The 23,361-nt window shown below is 35.5% G+C and overlaps 1 protein-coding gene across 1 annotated transcript in view; it reads left to right on the plus strand.

Moving 5' to 3' along the window:
- Nucleotides 1–17,272, plus strand: part of MLIP (muscular LMNA interacting protein) — a 128,072-nt gene extending 110,800 nt beyond the window's left edge. Inside the window, exons 13-14 of the mRNA XM_054698874.1 lie at nucleotides 6,384–6,437; nucleotides 16,968–17,272. Of these exons, the coding sequence (XP_054554849.1) occupies nucleotides 6,384–6,437; nucleotides 16,968–16,973 (60 nt within the window). The 3' untranslated portion in view covers nucleotides 16,974–17,272. The remainder of the gene's footprint in view (nucleotides 1–6,383; nucleotides 6,438–16,967) is intronic.
- The last annotated feature ends 6,089 nt before the right edge of the window (nucleotides 17,273–23,361 follow it).

Genomic DNA, 23,361 nt, shown 5'->3' on the forward strand with positions numbered 1-23,361 from the left:
TTTTGTGCTATCTTTTAGAGAATGGTCTTTTAAGGAGAGAATTCTGACATGTCCTGTGTTTGTGCCTCCTGGAATGTGAGAGGAAAGACCAAGAGTTAAAATAGTATAACTTGGCAATTTCAGTCATATTTCAAAAGATGTATTATGTGGAGCAGAGAAGGGAATTTCTTTTGCGTTTTAATTAGGTATTAGACTATCAGATAGACTTACTAGAACTTAGACCCCAATCTAATGATATTATTGATGAGCTCTACACAATGAGTTTTCTGTCGGTTTATAAAACAGTTAAACATGTACCAGTTCCCATGTAAGAATACAGAAATACTCAGCGTTATGAAAAGAATATTATAAGACTTATCAGTGTTAATAAAAGTTCATACAAAGAGCAAGAGGTGTAATTGACAACTTATAATAAGAATGCCAGGTAAGATTGTGTGGAGAATTCAATTTTACCACTGATAAAGGCATAATTTTTACCTTGGCTGTGACTCATTCCCCAAGATTCCAAAAAGGGAGAACCTTTTGTTCTGAGACAGTATCATTTATCAACTATCATTTATCATTTATCAGATTTTTGCTTAACCATCACACACTCATTGAATTATCTAAGTAGAAAAGGAACTAGAATTCAGCTAGTTAGGGCCCAGATTTTAAAGAGGAAGAAAATGAAGCCCAGAAACCAAATGATGTTCTTCAGGTCACATAGAGACTTAGTGAGTTAGTGGCACAGAAACCTTTGGGGATCATCAAAAATAGATACAGTGCCTTTAAATTCCAACAATGAATATTTAAGCAACTGACGTCTTCATGTAATTTAAAAAATTCAGGCTAATGCAGATAAAATCTTAGGGCTTTTGAGCAAATTTCTTTCTGATAACAGTAGCTTGGTTCTGATGGTCATCAAAAACAGCTTATTCTTCACAGCCAGTATGATGGAGTGCCTCCATAAAGAAAATCTCACAGCACTCCCCCTATTTTGTTCCCAGGCACAGAGTCTCAAGCAATAGAATCAGTCAACTCATGTTTGGTGTCTGACTGTTTGGACCCTGTTTTCAACTTTCAGTCTTTTTGGAAAATGACATAAATTTATATTTAACAGCTTTCATTCATTTAGAATACTTTCAAGAGCTTGTTCCTTTGTTTCTGTAATGCGGTTGTTGTGTGCAAATTCCCTGCACCGTATTTCACTGCCTGCACTTCCTGGCATTCTCTCACTTACTCATTTTGCCCAAATTCATTGGATTTTCTCCCTATATTGTAATCAGCCTAACTCTGAGTAATTTCATTTCAGCTGCTGACCCTGTAGACCTCCAAACCTCTTATCCTATCAGAAGAACTTAGTATTTTGATTTCAGTCCCTTGGGAAGAGATTCCTTCATCCTTCTAGACTAGGTCAGATTTATCTGTTCTGAACCCCAATGGTACTCTGAACTTTTACTTCATAACATATTATTTTGGGCATATTTCTCTATCCTGATGATATAATGAATATTTGTCTCTCCCACTATACTCTAGTCTCTGATATCTTTCCGTTCACTATTATCTCCCTAACATCTACAAAATGCCTGGCACCATAGCAGGTATGTAATGAAAAACATCTGTGATAGATTATTTAATTATACAACTGCAGTATAACTTAATTGTTTAGGTCATTTCGAACATAGTTAATTACAGTAGTGAACAGACAAATATTTAAAACATTAATTACAGCAGTTCATACAAAAATGTCACCAATGGCTTCACCAATCAACCAGGGGTAGCACTGGCATCATCCCCCTCTAGACCTACTGTTAGAAACAGAAATTTATTAAATTCCCCAGGTACTTTTGTGTGTTCAGATATATTGTAAATCAGGAATTAAATACTCAGATTTTTTTCTGTCAGGTAGATCCCCAAGATGAGTGAAACCAGATATAGATATGAAAATTGCTGACCTCAAACTCTTGACCTCCTCTTATTGGAAGTGATAGGTACTGTGTTGACATAGAGACCTTTAGCTTCACTGAAGGGGAAATATTGCTGTATAAATCTAGATGATTGCCAGTCTAGTAATGCAAGGCCCGTTAAGAGTTCAAGAGAAGCAGAACTTTAAACTTGCATGTGGAAGCTAAGAATTCAAACATGGACAACTAAATTCAATTATTTTTTCCAGCAAAAAAATTGTAAGAATCAAACAGAACACACATGTTCTAGTTCAAAGTTCTCCAGGATACAAACTCTTATATGGAAATGCAGTAAACACTTCTAATTATTCACTAACTCACAGTTCTTTTATTTTGCAAGTCAGAAAACTCCTTCTGTATATCATTTATTCTTTTTTTTTCATTAGTTTAATCAGTAAGTACTTATTTAGTATGTACCTTGTGCTGAGAGGGTCTTAAGACAGACAAAGAAGACCTGAAGACAAATTAACCATAATCCACATGCCTTTCAGTAGCTTCTGGTCTCATAATGACATTAGACTTATGGAACACACTATTTTATGTCTATTTTGTCATGTCTATTTTTTGAGAGATGTTCTTAAGAAGGTTATGCTCCAGCTGAATGAGTTCACAATTCTAGGTGGGAAGACAGAAGTAGAAGCTACAGCTTTCTGAAGACAAGTGAAGTGAAGGAAGTTTATATGAGGATGCCACTCAGCAAAAAGCAATTCCAAAGTGAATTCTGAATAACATGTGTAGCACCCGAGGCGATTTTCAAGTGTTAACATTTCTTACATTCCTCAGTTTCATAATTTCTGGCAAATAAGAAAACCTACTTCATCTTCTCACAGAAGGGAGAGTGGTTTCACAAAAGCTAGAAATTTGGGTTCTATTTCTCAGGTAGATTAAAAACATAATTAAGTGGTTTAACCATGTTTTACATATTGTCTTTTTGGTTTCTCTCTCTCTCTCTCCCCACCTTCTCTCTCTCTCTGTGTGTGTGTGTGTATGTATATATATGTATGTGTATGTATATATATGTATGTATATATGTATGTATGTATATATATATATAGCCTTAAATAAGCCCTTAAATAACCTCCAACTGTCCCTTGCCATCCATATTTTGCACATCAATCACAGTGATGATTTTAGATATGAAAATCTGATCTCTGATAGAAATGTTCTCATTTCTACAATTGGTTTGAGGGAAATCCATCTGTCTGTGAGAGATGTTCACATTACCTTTGAGAGAAGCAGTGACATTTTTAAGGATGCCCCACACTGGTAACGAACAATCCACAAAGATTTTTATTAGTTTGGTGGCAGCTAGGAGCAAGAGAGTAATAAAAACCAACTGAACATTTTTTTTTTCAAAAACTACTTTCTGATTAGCCCATGATGGTGAGTGAGCAAAGGTTTAATTTATCAGTTATACATGATCAGGACTAGTACTTGCATCCAGGATAAATTTTTGGAATTTTCTTGTTTCACCTGAGCTTTCCATCACATTAAACCTTCCAGGTTCTCTGATGATAAAATTAGAAACTTTCCCAGGTTTTCATTTCTTTTTGATAAAAAAATAGTAATTTTGTTCTCCAGAAAACTTACCACTTAGTAAGGAAGCTTGGGTGGCTTAGTCCTTCAGTATTTGTGTTCTCTTTGGATAGCAGCTCACCTAGATAGAATTCATCTTAGTATTTTCATTCATCTCGTCCATCCTGCCTGTGAGAGGATTTTCATTTTCATACCATATTGTTTTGTTCTAGCCACTTAACATCTCTAGCCCACATCCATTACCAAATATTTGCATTCAGCAGATCTATTGACATTCAATATTATTTATCTCTGTCATTTCCCAAATTTTCTTCCCTAATCAACAAAATAATCAGTGTCTCTTCATTTTTCAGTCTTCCTACAGAGTAGGGATCTAAAAGTCACTGAGAAAAACTCATCTATTCAGTTCTCAAGACAATGCTTTAATTTAAATCTTCCTTATTCTCTCTCTCTCTCTCTCTCTCCCCCCTGGCCTCCCACACACATATCCCCTTAAATAGCCTCCCCTGTCCCTTGCCATCCATATTTTGCACATCAATCACAGTGATGTTTTTCAATATGAAAATCTGATCGCACATGCCCCTTTCTAGCTTAAAGTGGCTTCCTACTGCCTAGAGAATGAAGCCCAGATCCATCACCTGACATGTAAGCATGTGTCTCCTGTATGACCTTTTAGAGCTACAACAGCCACTTCTGAACTGCTTCCTATCTCTGAACGGGACATTCTTGCCTTCAGTACTTGGTTTTTCTTCAGCAAAATGGTATACCTCCCTGCCCTTGCCTTCCCCTCCCCTTTCTTGCGCTGTCTTTCAGTGGCATATCACCACTTCACACTGACTTTGCAAGAAGATTCTGGAGGCTATCACCCTGGGTTTCATTCATGGCTCTGCTACTTACCATTTCTGAATAAGTTATGCTGTCTCTCAGTGCTTTAATTTCCTTATATGTGAAACAGAGTAATATTAGTACTCACCTCACAGGGGACTGTGAAAAGTAAATCAGCTAATACATATAATAATGTATCATGTAAGAGCATAATAAATTCTTATGATTAAATCCATCAATTTTCATGATATTAATATAATGTGTATATTTTTTCAATCTCAGGACAAAAATATAAAAGGATAAATTTACTGTGATAAGAGATTATAAATAGAAGAAAGCATTCCAAAGTCAAATATAAATTATTTAGGGATTACCAATTAATTAGAATCATTTTCTATTCTCTTTTGGTGATTATGGTAATTAACACAAAGCTTTTGAAATTAAAGATTAAAATGAAATGGATTCAAATGAGTAAATACCTACATTGAAAAGAAGGGATAGTTTGTAAAAGTACATGTGTAATTAATTGCTTTTCAATCTCAGTTGAACATTTCTTTGGGAATGTTTCAACATTTTCAAATTTTAGGATATTTATACTATTTTAGGAAATTAGGTGAATGAAAATTTGACTTTGTACACACTGTGATCATTCATATAATTATCATGCCACTTAGCCTCGGTATTCTAAAGAGTCTGCTGTCCCTAAAACCCACCTGTATCTGAAGTTTGAAGCAGTTCACGGAGTCTGAACCTAAGCCAGGGTTAGGATCTCAGAGGTATCTGATAAACGGGAGAAAGTGGTGCTTTGGCTGATTTCAGGAATGCAATTTAGATTTCTACTTGGCTCCGGGGCAAAATCATACCTCCTATTTAAAGCCATGATCTCAAGCAGCTAGAAGGAATCCTGATATTATGATACCCAAAGGAATTCATAGTTGGGAACACAGTGTAATGGCTGGTGTTTGGTGAAGCTGTTGCTTTAAGTAAAATCAGATTCCATTCTTTAAAATCTGCTAGAACAGAGGGAAGCCTGAGGAAATATGAGGAGGGAACTCTTGGCCATCCCATCCTCCACTTTTGGTGTCCTCTAGAACAAGCTAAAATGCTGGGATCCACTGAATTGCACTGGAATATGTGGAGCTACTTCATAATTTTAATTGATTAATTGGCCAAATCTGTACCTTACTGAAAGTGAAAGAAGGTTAGCCATTTACATAACCCTGGTTTTCCTAAGACAATAGCAAAAACAGAGAACATTCCTGGCAAAACAGACATTATAGATACCCTAAAGTTGGAGAGAGAAGAGATAGTTTAAAAAGGAGGGGAAGATTAAAAACATATTTATTGCAAATGATTACTCTTTCCTTCTCTTTGTGTGTGTCCTTCACACTGTCTGTCTCCTCCTCTATATCTATGAATTTCTTCTAAATAAGTTTAATTGTGTGTCTAGTGCCCAGCACATGCACACAATAAAAAAAAAAAATCCTAGCTAAGCAAAATAAGCTCCCTTCTGTTAAAGTGTCACTGTATTGTAAACCATAAAACATTGCCTGGTTAGGTTGCACTGTTTATGAAATCCCTGTGTATTGAGATTATTAATATTTACAATAATGCACCATGCTTTACTTTCTATAGATCCACTGATTCCGTGGATCTGAGCATGGTATGTCTTGTTTTGGGAATTTTTTATTTCAAGCTATTGTAAGAACTGAAACATATATATATAACCCCATTTTCTCGTTATGATGCCTGTCAATGTGTTTTAACAATACATTCAATCAATAAACATTTAATAACTGTCCATGCTATTTGCCAAGCACTGTTAGAGGTTGTGTAGAACACAAAGATAAATAATATGTGATCACATGCTCAATGTTCACCATCTGCCAAACATTTTTGTGTTAAGAATATGTTTCTTAGTGTTTCATAACAATTAAATCTTAATAGTTATACTTGTTAGAATTTATTATGATCAGCAAAATATGCTTATTACATTGTTTATTTATTTTGATGACATTTGAACATTTATTTCTTCCCACTCCTACCTCTGATCATGTCCTGGGCATCTTTTCTGTGAAGCTGAGTAATCCAATGGTGACTATTCCTGAACATGAAACTCTTGCTTCCAAAGAGGTAAATGTAAGATATAGTTGAACATTGTTACCCATTTCCATATGATATTAGGATGTGAACCAGACTTATTTTAGAAAATAGTATAAAGTCATGCATAATTTATTTTTATTGAGGTAACATTGGTTTACAATCCTGTGTATGACTTAGAGGTATGGGATCATACCCTGAAGGTACATATCACCATACCACACTTAGCCAATTATGCCTTATTTTTAAAAAAAGAAAGAACTACCTGGACTACTCTGTGTTGTTCAGAAACAGAAGGTAGTTAAATGGGTAAATTCTTGGAATTTGTCAGTATGGACAGTGGTATAAAATTTCCCTTGTGGACAGCACTTTGATCACAAACCATCTCTTCCTCAGATTGTCTGGCCTTGTGATTTCCTCTTTGGATTCAAATATCAAACTTGTCCTTTTTTCTCTAGAAGGTCAAAGGATGCCCCATAATACCTCTGGGGTATCTTCTGAATCAGAGAGCTCAGTACCTCAATTTCAGCTCATTGTAGGAATTCTCTTTAACTCACCGAGCACCTACCTTGATCCCCGAGTGAATTTTGCGAAGTGAGTAGCATGTAGGCAAAGGAAAATTAACTCAGATATAGTCACTATGTTCCCTGCATGTTTGGCCACTTCTACAATTTTGGGGCTGAAAGATAAAAAATATAATTTTGAAACCTCTTATAAGAGATATTTCTTATCTGTTATTACAAAAGTGATAAGAAAGTTCTGTAAAGAAATTTTTAATTTTGTGTTAATCAAGGGCAAGAATAATTGAATGATGTTTTCTTCATCAGACAAAGTGGTAAATGTGAGCAGGGAAAAAAATATAGTTTATAAAGGAGTTATCTTTAAGAAAAGAGTGAGCTCATACATTCATTTCAGGCACTCCCACGAATGAGGGATGCTCAATTTGGTAGCCTCCAAAGTTAGAAAAACACAGCATAATGGAAGAGAATTAGGAATAATAAACTCCCCTCCATCTATATTTTTCTCCCCAACACATATTTCCCACAATTTATGGCATGGAATCTACTTTTCATGAATGTATATTCTTATTTCTGCAGTTTGAAACCTCTATAATTTAATATCTATATGGCTTTCTCCTGTAACATTTGTCATTCAAGTATAAATGTGTATTATGAATAGGTGTGCATTTGTATCTTTGACCAAATCTCTGATTTCTTAAAAATCATCCTGATGATTCAATGAGTATGGACTTAGGGAACACTTTGGATACTTATAGCCAAATTACATTCTTGAAAAATTATAGCAATTTACCCTCCCAGGTACCTCTTATAATACCTAGTTTCATCTATTCTTGCCATAACTAAGAGTTATAGCTTCCAATTTATTAAGAGATTACTATATATTAAAAGACTTATGTATTTTCTGTATTTTACTTAATTTTCAAAAAATTCAGGTACAGTTATTATTTCCATATTACAACTGAGGAAACTAAGACTGAGGGAAATCAGTTATTATTTATAGCCAAATAACTGGGAAATATCTGCTCAATCAGAATTGCATCCAGTTCTCCCTGTTTGGAGCCTGTACTCTTAAACACTCTACTATACTTTATCCAGATCTCTATCCAAATATCTACACTATCCATATTTTTCTCCCCTTCAAACTGCTATTTTTAAATATTTGACCATTTAAAGGGGGAAATTATTTTTCATATTTATTTGCATTTAGAATTGTCTATATTTTCTGTTAGTTTATCCTATTTGTTTTTGTATCATGTTGTTGCATTTATTTGCTGATATGGCAATATTTTTCTTCTTGAGGTATAAACTATCTTTACATATTAAGGATATTAATTCCTTGTCCAATGTGTTAATTTTTTCCATGTGATAAGAGCAGCTTTTATAATCATGAAAAATTGGACAAATATATATATATCAAAAATATACATATATTATATATATATATATCTCTCTCCAAGAATAGCAGGATGGTAGAATACATTTGCACATTTTAGATAAATATAAAAAATATATAATCAAATGTTTTTATTTCAAATGTACTAATTTTGGCTCTTCATATAGACTATATATACACAAGAGTATTTCTATACTATAATAGAACATCAGTTATTTATTTATTTAGTTATTTTTTTTATAAATTCTTTTTTTTAATCTTGTCTTTTTTTTTAAAAGATTTATTTTATTTATACAAGAGCTAGGGTACAGGCCAGATGCACGGGAGGGTGAGAGGATTCACCAGAGACAGAGCGGGGAACAGAACAGGCAGACTGACAAAATACACTGCTGAGGGGAGCAGGGGGTGAGACAGGAGAGGTCTGCCGCATCACACGGGGCCCTTGCTGGCCGGCCTGCCGGGATAGAACCTGCGCTGCAGAGGCTGCGGACAGCTTCACAGCGTGGCACTCAACCACCTGCGCCACCAGGGAGGCCCAGAACATCAGTTATTTATTTAAATGACCAGTTCAAATAATAAATGTGAACTAAGAATTTCTGAGTCTTAGGTAATATGAAAGGATGTGTTGCTAGAAAGAACAGGTGGATGTGGTATTGCATAATTTTTGCACCAATCATCACAATTCTAGACACAAAATTTAAAATTGAGATAGTAAATAAGATTGTCAAATAGTGATTTCAACCTTACATTTTGGATAGATAAAAACACCATAAAATAAACTAAAGTTTGAAGTATAATGTTTGTAAGAGACAGTGAGTTAATGCATTATAAAACAAGTAAATAATTAAGAAAAAGGCTATTTTTATGCTTCCATTTTGTTGTATTTTATGTCTTATTAATGGCCCATTTTAGAATAATCTAATTTAATTTTGCAATTCCTTAAGTGTGGTCTTAATTTTAACATTGAACAGTATTTTTCCCCAAGTACTCTCTTTGTTATTTACCTGTGAAACATCAACCAAGAAAAAGAAGTATTTTTATAAAACAATTCTGGCCTTATGACTATATTAGCTAATGAGTAAACAATTCCAGTTACCAATCCAGTGCAAATAAAGAATTGTGGTAGGACCTTTTTGGATCTTAGAATTTGCCCTGTGGTTTTTTTTCTTTCATTTCCTAAAGACAGCAGTTTTGTGTTTTCATCCCACATCTTGTATTCAATCATGCTATTTATGGATAATAGGTTCTTAAATTAACTAGGTAATTCATTTAACTACAAATAAACCTTAGATTTACTTGAATTGGTTTGTCCATGATTTTCATAACTTACATTATTCCTAAGGCACTTTTAAAGAATTAATTCAAACCACCAAGCCCACTTATTTAGCTCTATGGTTTTCCACTCTAGCTGAGCATTGAAATGACCTGGCATAACTTACAAAAGCCCCAATGGAAGCATTCCACTCCAGGCAAATTAAATTAAGAATTTCTGGAAGTGGGTAACGGCATTGGCATTATTTAAAATCTCCCCAGATGATTCAAATGCACAACAAAATTCAGATCCTCAAATTCTAGCTCCTTTTTTGATGGTCTGGAAAAATCAGTAAAATCATTCATTCAATCTTGGAAGCAAAAATTAGAAGGTAAAAATGTTAGACTCATACAAGCAAATTGTGGAATGGATGTACAGTGGAATACTATTCAGCTGTAAGAAAAGGTGACATGTTACCATTTATGACAAAAGGGAATGAACTTGAGAGGTATTAAGTGAAATGAAGTAAATCAGAACAATAAAGACAAATGTTGGATGATTTCACAAATATGAGTACTATAAGAAAGCAAAGTGGATGAGCTAACGAAACAAAATAGCAGAACAAACTAGCAGACATTGATGTTTCTGAGGATAAGATAGCGAAGAGAGGGAGAAAGATCAAGGGGGTAAAATGAATGGTGTTGTGTAAAAAAGGAATGAAAAACTTATTTCAGTGAATGCTCTGAACTAATAAAAATTAGGTTCATATATTTTGGTTTAATATCATAAAGGTTTAACATGCTTTAGTCTGTGGTATATTTCTTTTAAAAGATATTTTGAGATTCACTATAATTTCCATAATAAACTGATTACTTGTTTCTATTTTGTTTGATATTCCATGCAAGTTTTGAAAAATACTTAGGCTGGAACATTTGTTGCAAGCTGAATCTGGGGGCTTGTGAATTCTAAAGACTCTCTTCTTTAGCTTTCCATGACACTTAAAAAATATTGGCTGGGCCTCCCCTGGTGGTGCAGCGATTGAGTGCTGGGTTGCGAGGCTGCCCGCAGCCTCTGCAGCACCAGTTTGATCCCCGGCCACCGGCGAGGGTCCCACAAAAAAAAAAAAAAAAATTGGTCATTGCTAAACACCCATATGAACACATAATCAATTTGACCAAGGTGGTCAGGTGGCTGATCAATTTTCCAAAGGTCTCTTTCACAGATTTTAGTTGTTCATAAAAATGCAGTAATATCCAAGTAGGCACATGTGTGCGCCTGTGTGTGTGTGTGTGTGTGTGCATGTGAGTGAGACAGAGAGAGAGAGAAACAAAGAGAATCTAACTTAGAGCAAACTCCTTGCCTGAGATAGTTCCAGAGTAGTTACTTAAAAACAAATTAAATTCTAGTAGCACAATTATTTCTGATTGTATTTATAATATCTTGCAAATTCAGCAGTTCTTTGAACCACAAACACTCTCTACCCCACTTCTTTTTGTATGGGTTTAATTGTGAAAGTCATACTGGGGGATGAGATATAAATATACCTGTCACTCCTTACATCACTTGCTAGCCCTATTTTTTTTAAAGATTTATTTATTTGTGCATACAAGGGCTGGGGTGCAGGCCAGAGAGGTGGGAGAGGCGTGAGAGGATTCACCAGACACAGAGTAGGGAGCAGAACAGCCAGATCCACTGAAATACACTACTGAGGGATGCAGCGGGTGAGACAGAGGTCTGCTGCTCCATGTGGGTTATCTCCCTGGCTGGGCATAGAACTCATGCTGCAGTGGCTGCGTAGTGCTGAGACTTAACCCCTTATACCACCATGGAGGACCCCTATTTTATTTTTAACTTACAAGTCAATTGATTTAAAAAAAAAGATCAGATGAATGTGATTCTGGCCTTTCAGATCCACTGTTATTAAGTGGAGAGCTTATTAGTTACTAGTTGCCCATAAACTACATAGCAGGCAAAGTCTTCCATTTTCTTGTTTCTTCACAGATTTTTGATGAACATTTAAGAGTTTGCAAGATAACAATTCTGCTAGCCAGGTGACAGATTTCTGTCTGTGGTCCATATAAGCTTTCCGTGGCCACCTTATATTGAATTCCAGAACTTCCATTGACACTTAAAGTTCTAATTTTATGAGACAGCATCTCATTCCCCTCTTATTATTCTCCAGATGGGAACACAGAAAAGTTATAATAAGTGACTTGTTCTTAGAAGCCACATTTGTCTTCTGATTTGATTCAAATTTAAAAATGAAATTATTGTGAGGAATAGGTCTACTCTTTTCCCTTCAAGCAATTTCCCATAAATATTTCCGAAAATCAAAATTTGTAAATCTTGGATTGCAGAGTTCAAGGTTGTAATCTCATGCAAAAACATGCAATCTGGATATTACTAAATGCTGATTGAAAGAAGATTCAAATCTTTGATAGACACCTGGCTGGAAGGGCAGGATAAATTTGTCTTTTAAAGATACATAATATGGCAGCTGAGTGGAATACCTTTCTGAGCCATCCAAGTAGAAAAGAAATAAAGAGGACTTTCCTGCTCCAGAGTTGGCTAAAGGGGACTCCATCAAAATGACCTGCCTATATTGTAAGCCCCTGATCTCTGCTGGGGAAATGTGATTTTTTTTTAAAGGAACCATTCTGCCAATCCAGAATCTCTCTTCACAAAGCTAGTAGAGAAAGAAAACATGGGCCTCCCTGGTGGCGCAAGGGGTTAAGTACAGCACTATGAAGCTATCTGTAGCCACTGCAGCACAAGTTCGATCCCAGGCCGAGCTGACCCACATGGTTGCGCAGACCCCTCCTGTCTCGCCTGCTGCTCCCCTCAGCAGTGTATTTCAGTCAGCCTGCCTGTTCTGTTCCCCACTCTGTCTCTGGTGAATCCTCTCACCCCCCTACACCTCTGGCTTGTACCCCAGTTCTTGTGTGCATAAATAAATAAATCGTTTTTTAAAAAAGAGATTGCTAAGACAAGAAGAAATCTCACCTTTCATATTGCTGAAGCAGATAAAACCCATTACATACATGTTCCCCAGATAAACGTTAATTTATTTCAATCCCAAGTAAGAAGATTTGACAATATCACTTATCACATATAGTTCATCCTAAATCACCTGGTAACTAATGTGTCCATCTGTGTTAGTTAATTGGTTTTACACTGAGGAAATACAAACTTCCATATCTTTATGACAGGAGGCAATTTTATAACTTGGAGTCTGGTATGAAGTAAAGTTAGGTAGGCTCTTACCCTCAGAAACTAGGAGAGAAGTGTGTTGTATTCCTTGGAGGTTTACACTCAAAGGAAAACTCTCAAGTCCTGAGAAATTTTCCTGGGTGATAATGCTGACAAAATGCCCTTCTAGTTGACAAAAGCATTTATATCCTTTTTAAAGCAATGAGAACCTGTTTACAATGAGAATCTTTTTAAAGTAAAGACTCTAAGAACAAGGAGGGAGGGAGAATCTCTTCCCTAGTTTTCAATAAGGAATATTAAATATTAAACCTCTTGTTTTTAATTTCTTTTTGTCCTTACACTTGGCACCAAGGGGCAGCCCTGAAATCTGAGAGAGTTTGACTTTGACGGAGGAGATTAAAAGAAACAAGTTTTGTTTATGTTTCTCCTCTAGGAACTCAGTTGAATTTATTGGAGGTGAGGTGGGAGTTTGACAATATTGGGACCTCTGCTTTAAAGTCAACTCAATAGATAATGGTGACTCTTGTAGTACTGAGTCCTGGTAAAACCCAGCAGAAGCCAAAAGCTGGAAGGACTTACATTCCTCTGTGTGTTAGACACTCAAGATAAACAAACAAAATCCTAAGATAAGGGTTAACAACTATTTGAAGCTCAGGTTATGTGACAGTAAATGTTATTTTTATTATTACATAAATTTTTTTACATCATTGTTCATTTTTTGTACAATGTATGCTGTATACATCCTCCTCTCAAGTGTATCCCCATAAAATTCCCACCCCCAATTCACCCATGAACCATCACCATAGTCCCTTGTGCCTTTCCCTCCCCTGTTTCATCCCTCTGCCTCTCCCTTTCTTGCAGAATGTCTCTGATTTATTGTCTGCTATTATTTATTTATTATTGTTATTATTATAATTATTTTTTCCTGATCCCTTATTTGGTTCCTCTGTATTCTTCCTATAAGTGAAAACCATCCAATATATATTTTTTTCTTCTGGCTTAGTTCACTAGACCCCTTCTAGCTCCATCCATGTTGCTGCAAATGGCATGAGTTTATCATTTTTGATTGCTGAGTAATATTCCATCGTGTATATACACCACATCTTTTTGATCCAGTCATCTATTTTTGGGCATTTGGGTTGTTTTCTTATCTTACCTATTGTAAATAGTGCTGCAATAAACATAAGGGTGCAAGAATCCTTTTGAATTAATGTTTTTGTGTTCTTTGGGTAGATGCCTAGGAGTGGAATTGCTGGGTAATCTGGTAGCTCCATTTTTAGCAGTTTGAGGAACCTCCACATAGCTTTCCATACTGGTTGGGCCAGTTTGCATTCCCACCAGCAGTGTAGGAGAGTTTCTTTTCCTCTACATCCTCACCATCATTTGTTGTTTCCTGTTTTTTTAATGTGTGCCATTCTCACTGGTGTAAGGTGGTATCTCATTGTGGTTTTGATTTGCATTTCCCTGATTATAAGTGAAATGTTCTTGTCCCTTGATTTAATGTTGTGCCTTTGGGCAGGGGCCTTTGCTCACTGTTGCCCCCTAGAATCCATTATACCTGCATTCTCTATTATCTTGCCTTCCCAGGACCTTGCTACCAAACGTTTTACAGCTTCAGGCTTATGAATAATGAATTTTTATAGTAGTTCTTGTGTTTTTATTCCAATGTTAATAGTTACATAGATGTACAAAATACATTAAAAGTTCTTCCAGGAAAAATAAACTTGGAGCAATTAATATGATTGGAAGTATTTTCTGGAAATAGCATTTTGTTCTGGAAGCATAAAGTCTGGTTTCATATTTATAAGAACATCTATGTAGATCATTTTGCTTTCATTTGGCAGAAAAGAGTTTGCAGAGTTGGTTTTGTATTAAAAGGGAATGAAAAATCAATTTACACAGCACATTCTTTTAAAGAAAAAAATGCTTGCTGTAATAATGGATTAAAGTTTCACAACACTATATCACTTATTACCCAAAGCTAACTCTAAAAAAAAAAAAAAATAGAATTAGGTTCCCTTTAAAATTATGATCTTCTGCATTTCTTTTTCTTTCTTATTTATATTTTCTTGTTTCTAAAATAAGTAAGTTATTCAGTTGGAAATATGATAAATTTCTGAGCCTTAACTGCCAGTATGCTAAGTTGATAATAAGAATTTTTTGTTTATTTTATTAGTGACCTTCATCTTTCTTTAATGTCAGCCTTTGTTCTTCCCAAGTGATTTAGCTCTTACCTATATTGATATTGGGAAAGAAAAGTAAAAACTTCACAAAATGTTGAAAACCATGGTTATACCTCTCATAGCATAGTGCATCCTTTCAAACTAGCTATTGAATACAGGTGCCAAAAATGACATTGATCTGCCAGTGGGTTCAGGAAGACCTGAGAAATTGTGCTGAGTTTGCCAGCGTGATGTCAGAGGATGAACTACCTATTCCTCTTTATCTGATTTAATTAAGAAAAGCTAGTATTTGAAGAGTATTTTGGGGTTCTTATTTAATGTTGTAATCCTGTCTACAGGTATTTCCTCATAGATTTTGTATTTAAAAACTTCTGGTGATAGTTTACCATTTACAAGTCAGACATATGTTTTAGAATGGTTAGGACAAAGGAATATCTATCGTATCCACAAAAACACATAGAAAACATTGAACTGACTAAGGTTTAATTTCACACGCTGTAATGTTGGCATGATGTTTAATCTTTTTGAGCCTTAATTTCATTCTACCTAGAGTGAGATCAAAGGCTTCTGGTGAAGATCTCTTTTTAGGCATGTAAAGTATTTCACATATAAAATATCCAGCATTGGGCGTCCCTGGTGGCACAAGGGGTTAAGATGCAACCTATGAAGCTTGCAGCAGCCACTGTAGCACTAGTTCGATCCCCGGCCAAGGAGCTATTTGGAAAACTCAAATAAATGTAGTTACTATTGTTAGAAAAAAAAAAAAGTAGGAAATGTAAGTTAATCATTTCCTCCTTTCCTTCTGAAACTTTAGAGAACCCAAGATGCAACTCACTTATTTCTTGATTGTTGATATTCTATGACCAGAACAAATCAGTAGAGTTACCCTCATTTTAATAGCTTGTTCCCTACCTCCTTTCTTCTAGTCTAGGAAATGCAGTTTCTCCTAAATCATATAACATGTGGTGGTCATGTTTCTCTACCCTTTTAGCCCCTTGGCCTTGCCATGCTCAGGGGTGCAGGCTGCTTTCCTGCCCCTTGCTCACAGCCCACATTCCATTTACATCCACCTCTGAGCCACAGCCCTCTCTAAGACCACTGCTTCTGCCCTTTACCCAAGCCAGCACACAACAGGGAGAGTTGCCTACATGATAGCATTGCCTACATGATCTTTATTCTCTACCAGCTATTTTAGAAGCAATATCAATGGTCACCAAGTTATCCTCATTTCCTTCCATTCATGTTATCCTGTCACATTCTATCTGAGTAATGTTTAGAACTCAGTTTCTCTTCTGGCTGCATCTCTGATGCTTTCTTTTATACTTTCTTCTTTGACTTCATAAACTCCTAGTACCCATCTCTAGATGGTTACATTTATTTTATTTATCTCAGACTCTAACCCTATCAACTTGGAACACCTAAAGACTGGATAGATATATAAATTATTAGAATCGCTCCCCTCTTACATATCTACATTATAAAACCAATCAAATTAATATATGAAAAAAAGGCAAGAGTTTCATTTGCTTTGCCTGGCTTTTGTAATGTTCCATTTTGTAAAAGATGGGACTTAATCTAATCTTGGATCACTTTACCTCGTTGTTTTAGAGGTTACAATTTAGGAACTGATCCAGTCAATGCTAAAGAAAGGGGAGAGCAAGAAGCAAGTGCTAGAAAAGCGAGGGGTTGTGGGTGAGATGTGGCAATGCTGTTCCTTAACTTCACTGGCCCCTCAAATCCATCATAACCCTTCACAGGAGGCCTGACTGCTCTGCTGAGCTCTCCAGAGGTCAGAGTGGGAAGTGAAGGTACAGATGTGTGTCTTCATTATGCCATTAACTCTATAACAAGAAAACAGCCACTGAGGGTAAAACTGCACAAAATATTCCTACTATACAACATTTTTTCTATGAAATGCTATGACCAAATAAGGTATAAGTTTGGGGGCATATGTTTACAGATTTATCTCCAGCAATCTGACAACTATCTTCTTTTATTTTGTAGCAATGAAGTTGGAATGAAAACTGAAAACACAGGCTGTGTTGAAGATTTTTGGAGTGCCAGTGCTAATCACTTGCTAGATTTAATTTTTATTTTGTTCAGTCTCAGAGTTCCCTTTATGAACTGCAGTTAGCGGTGAATCTGAAAAAAGTGTCCTGCAGGCATATAATGGAAGTTCTCTACTAACACCCTGCATAGGAAAGATTTACCTATAGCATCTTGCACCACTGTTAGTACCTTTAATGCCTTCTATTAAGCTGACAGCAATACTAATGTGTCCCTATATTTAGCAGCCAAATAAAGAAGATTCATGGGTAAATAGATGAGTGGTTGTGACTATTTTTCAACACTAGTTTTATTTAATGCATATATAAGTTACTGAATCAGGGTTAATGCATTTTTTTTGCTTTTTTTTTTTTTTTTGCATGTAAAAAAGACCGACTTTAAAAAAAGAGTCCCTGCTTTTTTTCAGAGAATACTAATATTCAGGGGTTCGTTGTGGGAGCTCTTGAACAAGAAAAAGTTGATATTTCATGTAACAGGACTGTTTTCCTGTCCTGGTGGGGTTCTGTGCTGCCAGGGGAGACTATGTACTGGAGGGGGCAGCTCGGTGATGTTGAACTTCAGGTCACTGTAATATCTCAGACATCACTGCCTCTTTGTCTCTTCCCTATGATTCCTATGAAGGCCACTTTGCAGTCAATTCCTACTCATAATCTTGGCAGCATCAAGGACCATAGAACAAACCCACACTGTGATGATGATCCTGGGCTCTCACCCCCATGCACACCCTAATCGCACCATATTGGTCATATTAGGTTTCCCAGCTGTCATCCCCATAGTCTGTCCTAGTCTCCTCTAAGTGGTTTCCTTCTTATAGCTTTCTGCCCAGCTGGGGAGTCTAGACAATATACACTAAGGAAGAATCTACATTAATTCAGGAATGTGAGCTCCTGGTAGCTGTCTGCAGCTGGTAGTTACCACTTGGATGTAGTATATTCCTGGAAGTCAGCTCTGTGTGAGTCAGAACTCCTTCAGACCACTGCTTCAGCACCCCCACACTCACCCCAGGGCAAAGTGGAGAGATTTGCCTACAGAAGGGTAATTTTCCGCCTCCATTCTCCACCCGCCATCTTGATTGTTCCTTTGTCAGTTTTCAGTTGGCACTTGGAAATATAAAGTTTTCATTATTTCATCTGTCAGTGGTGAGGAGCAGCAGAAACTTAATAAAGCTCTCTGCTCATCTCTCCTCTAAGCAAAAACTACTTCTCCATCAACCTGTTAAATTGTGTGAGTCACTGTAGAATGATAATAGTAATCTCTAGTATTTGTGTGCCAGGCACCACACCAAGTGCTTCACATGAATTTAACTTAAACTTCACAATGAACTATGAGGTAGTCTTATCCATATTTTATGTTTGTGAGAACATGCTCCAAAAGGTAAGGTGGTCAATAATATAGGCAAAATTCAAAATCCAGGCAATCTGATTCTAAAAACAACATATTTATTTAATCATTTGTCTAATCATTCATTTTTTTTTTTACCTTGGTTATAAGAGAGTGAGTTGATCACACTTCCCAGAGTGATGTCTATCATAAGTTTGGTCCCTTCTGTGTATTTTTTTTATTGTACAATTGATTGTCTTTTATAACAATTTCTATGCTGTGGGCACACATTCTTATGTGTTATATGTATATCCTTTGTTTATATGTATTTGGAAGATGTGCACTGTTTTTGTCTGCATATGTATTTAATGAAGGTAAGTGACATTGTATATATTGCTATTTTTTCCCGCTCTGCAATATGGTATTTAAGCTGTATCCACATCACTCTGTAATGGTACCGTGGATTGTTTCACTATGTAATGGTACCGTGGACTGTGGCCACATGGTTTGCCCATATCACATTCCACCTGTCTTGCTGCTCCTTGGTGGTCTCACATTACCTCCCTCTTCCAGAAATGGTTGTGATGAACATTTTGCATAGGCTCCTTTGGGGACCTTTGGGAGAATTTCCTTGGAACATGTATCCAGGATTAGAATTATTTAAGCATAAGTATGCATGCATTTAATGTGACTAATTCCTTCTAGCTTGCTGTTCTCTAGAAGATAAACCCATTTTTATCCCTGTCTGCAATGCATGAAGCCTTTTATATCTTCAAGTTCTTCTCTATCTTTGATGGTCTGAGTTTTGAAACATCAGGCTATGCTAGAGACTTTCTACTCTATAATTCACTGCAAGATTTTGTCAGTCAGGTATTTTTGTCTTCCTATTACCAAAGACCGGTTATTTGACTGAGATAAAAAAGCAGAGAATACTAAATCTAGCACAAGGTCTTTTGATTTTTCTCTTTCTTTTTATTAAAAAAAACTTATAACAAAGACCATTTATAGCAAACACTTTTCTGCAAAAGTTTGACTTGATTTGTACTTATAATTTTCTTTTGAACTGATAAACACTAATGGGAATACAGAGTTCTTCATGAAAATTTTTGGTATTCATAGAAGTTAACAGGATCACTGTTCTCTTTATTTAAAAAGGTGACTATCCACCAAACCAGTGGAGGCAGTTCTATTTCTTCATACTCTGTGACATTTTCTATCTTAGAACATTGTATTAATTGAAAATTAAATATAAAATTTGTAAAAACTTTAGAGATAATGCAGTACAGTATTTCTCAGTTTATGAGACACGATCCAGTAGGAGTTAACTAGCTTGTTTATTATGCCAATAATTTTTTTTTAAATTTTAATGCAATAGAATAGATACTGTCAGAACACATGGCATTTTCATGAATGAAACTTTTGTTGCCTGTGCTAAACTTGCATTAATGCATTGCTTTTCTAATTACAGTGTAACCACTTGGTTCAAGGGTTTAGTGCCCGACATTCAGGAGTTCATATGTGTGAAATGTGCTGTTTTACCTCTCTGTAAATAATCATTATAAAAGCATTCTGACTCTTGGAAGAATGGATTGCTTCTTTTTTTGGTTCCCAGAGATATGAGGCACAGAATCTGAGTAATAAGCAACTCATGCTCTGAAATTCCACATCTTATAAAAATATAATATTTTATTATAACCACTTAAACGCATGTATCTCTACCTGTGTGTGACATACTTGTATGTGTCTACAATGTGGGTACTCACAGCAAACATTTCCCATTCATTTTACTCCTTTTAGCAGAACCATTTTGAAGACTTCTGATCATATTTGTACTAATGAGAACACATTTGATTTTCTTGCTGTGTTATTCCTACCCGAACAAGCTGCATATGAACATCATGATTTAGTCTATTTGTTTAATTTCTTAACAAAGATCAGTCTTAAGAGCATTAATACAGAAGGGGCAAGCATTGGTTGTGGGGAAGACATGGAGAACTGATTGCTTTTTGGTTCTAAAATTTCAGTGTTCTGGGGAGCTTAAGAGTACAATGGATATATATGTGGAAGAAGGGGTGTCAACAGGTGATATGGAATACAATGGTGATTGAGGCTGCCTCTTATATCAGGAGCAAATTCTGAGACAATGATTTCATGTCATTAGTTTATTTGGGAAGTGAGTTCACCAGTGTGAACAAGTTTTTACTGGTAAGAAGTGAGGAAGTGAGATAGGGAAAGGAAGAAACCAACACAAGAATCCATTATAGTGCCAGTTGCTTCAATGGTGACTAAAGTTCATTCCCACTGGAGAATTCTAGGGCACTAGGTTAAATTAGAGTTAAAATTCAGTGAAAAGAAAAGAAACTGGGTAGTTATTATAAAGCTTGATTATCAACCTTCATATAACTGTGACTTTTCTCTTCTGTAAAACTTTTGTTTTTCTGACTTTCCATTATGCATACTCAATAGGATCCATTGTTTTCTTGTGAAATTTTAATTTGGAAAAATCAGAAGTCTATTTAATATTGTTCTTTATAGTCGCTGAAGTGAAATCCAGGAGGAATGAGTTAATTGAAAATTTGAGTTAATAAGGAATTATCTTCAGAATTTTAGTTTTTTGACAAATAGAAAGTTCTGCAATTAGAACACAAGGAACAAAAATTCTTCTTTAGCTAGATTGCTATGAATTTGCGGATTTGAAATGCTTATCTGTTAGATATTAAATCAACTATGTGAGAGGATAACTTGGTCTATAAGAAAGATTGTTTTGCTTAAAGCAAGTCTAGAGACCTTAGAATAATAAAATAATAATTAGGAAATGTTACTGAATTTGTTTAAAATATCACCATATTTCATATTGGGGACTTACCACATATAATTGTGGTATATTGTAAAATTAAACACTATATCACCCCTATATTTTAGAATCTCTCATTTTCAAGTTCTTTGACTAGGAATACTTTGTCTTAAATGAAACAACTTTGCTGTCTTCATATAAAGGCTTTTTAATGGTTATATTTGGAGTTATTCGACATAACTTAAGCACCAAAATCCAGATTTTCCTTAACTGTAAATTCTGGGGATACATTCAAAAAATGAAACTATACAACTGGCAGAGAAAGCTTAGTAACTAATATAAAAAGGAAAAAATTTCCAGGGGGCTACAGAGGGTGACTCAGAAATTCTGAACAGAAACCCTTATAGAAAAAAATAATGGGAGTTTCAACTAAAGAGAAATTACTATGCACTATTTAGTCAAGAGTATGTATTATTTCAATACTAATATAAAGGTAAAATGTTTGGATAATGATAGGAATGAGACACGGCTTAGGTGGTATTTCAAATAAATTGAACTGAATTAAATCACTCAACAGAGCAGGAATTCCAGTGATTTTTGTCAACTCTATTTTTGGGTCACAGCCATAGTCTTTTTCCCCCCATCTTAATAACAGTTAGGAACCCAATAAGAGTTTAGGTAAAAAATTATAGAAATTGTGGGAAAATTAAGAATAGCAGCATAATTTTTTTTTCCTGATGATCAGATTAAGTATACATAAAACTTCTATTTCAATAATTTAATGTTGGAGAAAGTAGATTTTGAAAAATATGTGGCAGACAATGCTGTGAATTTTCTTAAACTCTGTCTTACACTGTTATAAAAACATTTGATGGGTTCAACAGAATTTACGAGTGTATGCCACCCAAGTTTTTGTAAATGATTATATTCTGAGCCACTAATCTAAGGGATTTATTTTACAGCATTTTTTTTTTTTTGCACAAAACTAATGGTATTTTCCTATGAGAGAAAAAATTAAAATGTGTTTTTCTCCAAGTTTCCAGTCCTATCATTGATCACAGATTTGTAGTTGCAGAAAAAGAACTGCTCTCTTATCAGAAATATATGAAATTACTGTAGTAATTTTTATAGCAGGACCTACCCTGAATTTGGATAAAAAGAGGTTTAGGGTATCACATCTTTAGGGTTTCCAAAATTAAAAGTTGAAAATTGCAGTACCTTTTACCTTTTGGTTTTATCTTTTCCCCAATATAATGCCCTCTCAATTTAACATAAGATAATAAAAAGACAAGTGAAATATCATTTAATACTATATTTACGCATGGTAGCAAACTTCTATAGCAGTAGAGTGTACTTAAATGGATAATATTTAATGTTTTAAACTTGTATAATAAATGACTATCTTTGATAAACACACACACATGCACACAATTACCCCTAAGATGATAGTTATTGTAACCATGGCTGTTGAGAGGACATGTTCTTTTTTTTTTTTTTAAGATTTATTTATTTATTTATACAAGAACCGGGGCACAGGCCAGATTCACGGGAGGGTGAGAGGATTCACCAGAGACAGAGTGGGGAACAGAACAGGCAGACTGATGAAACACACTGCTGAGGGGAGCAGTGGGCGAGACAGGAATGGTCTGCTGCTACATGTGGGAACTTCGCTGGCCGGCCAGGATCGAACCGGTGCTCTAGAGGCTGTGGACAGCTTCACAGCGCTGCGCTCAACCGCCCACACCACCAGGGGAGGTCCAGAGGACATGTTCTTGCTGGAAAGAAAAAGATCTGCAAAATGTGTTAGAAAAGACTTTTTTCTTCCCATCATTTCCTTCCAAGTAAAATAACTTTGCAATTCATTACTGCATTTTGAAAATTTGACACTACATTCTGAAATTGAGGACAGTATGACTTGGGGACAAGTATTTCTGTTTCAACACTATGGGCCTTTGTTAGCCCCACTATTTCTTTTAGAGCAACCAAGACCACTTGCATCAGAATGAGGTGAGGGTGTTTCTAAGAGTCATTTTCTAGTCCCTTGCCATAGTTACTGAATCAGAATTCATGAAGTGAGGGCCAGAAGTCTCCTTTTTAAAATAATATCTCTTACCCAAATTTTGGCTAAGCACCTATCCTTTGATTAGGGTGAGAGATAAGCTGGAAGACTAGGGATGCCCTATGTGGTTAAGTTCAACATGTTACATTTATTTTACA

Source organism: Talpa occidentalis, unplaced genomic scaffold (assembly GCF_014898055.3).
Source record: "Talpa occidentalis isolate TD23 unplaced genomic scaffold, MPIMG_talOcc4v2.1 talOcc4.2, whole genome shotgun sequence".
Classification (NCBI taxonomy): domain Eukaryota; kingdom Metazoa; phylum Chordata; class Mammalia; order Eulipotyphla; family Talpidae; genus Talpa; species Talpa occidentalis.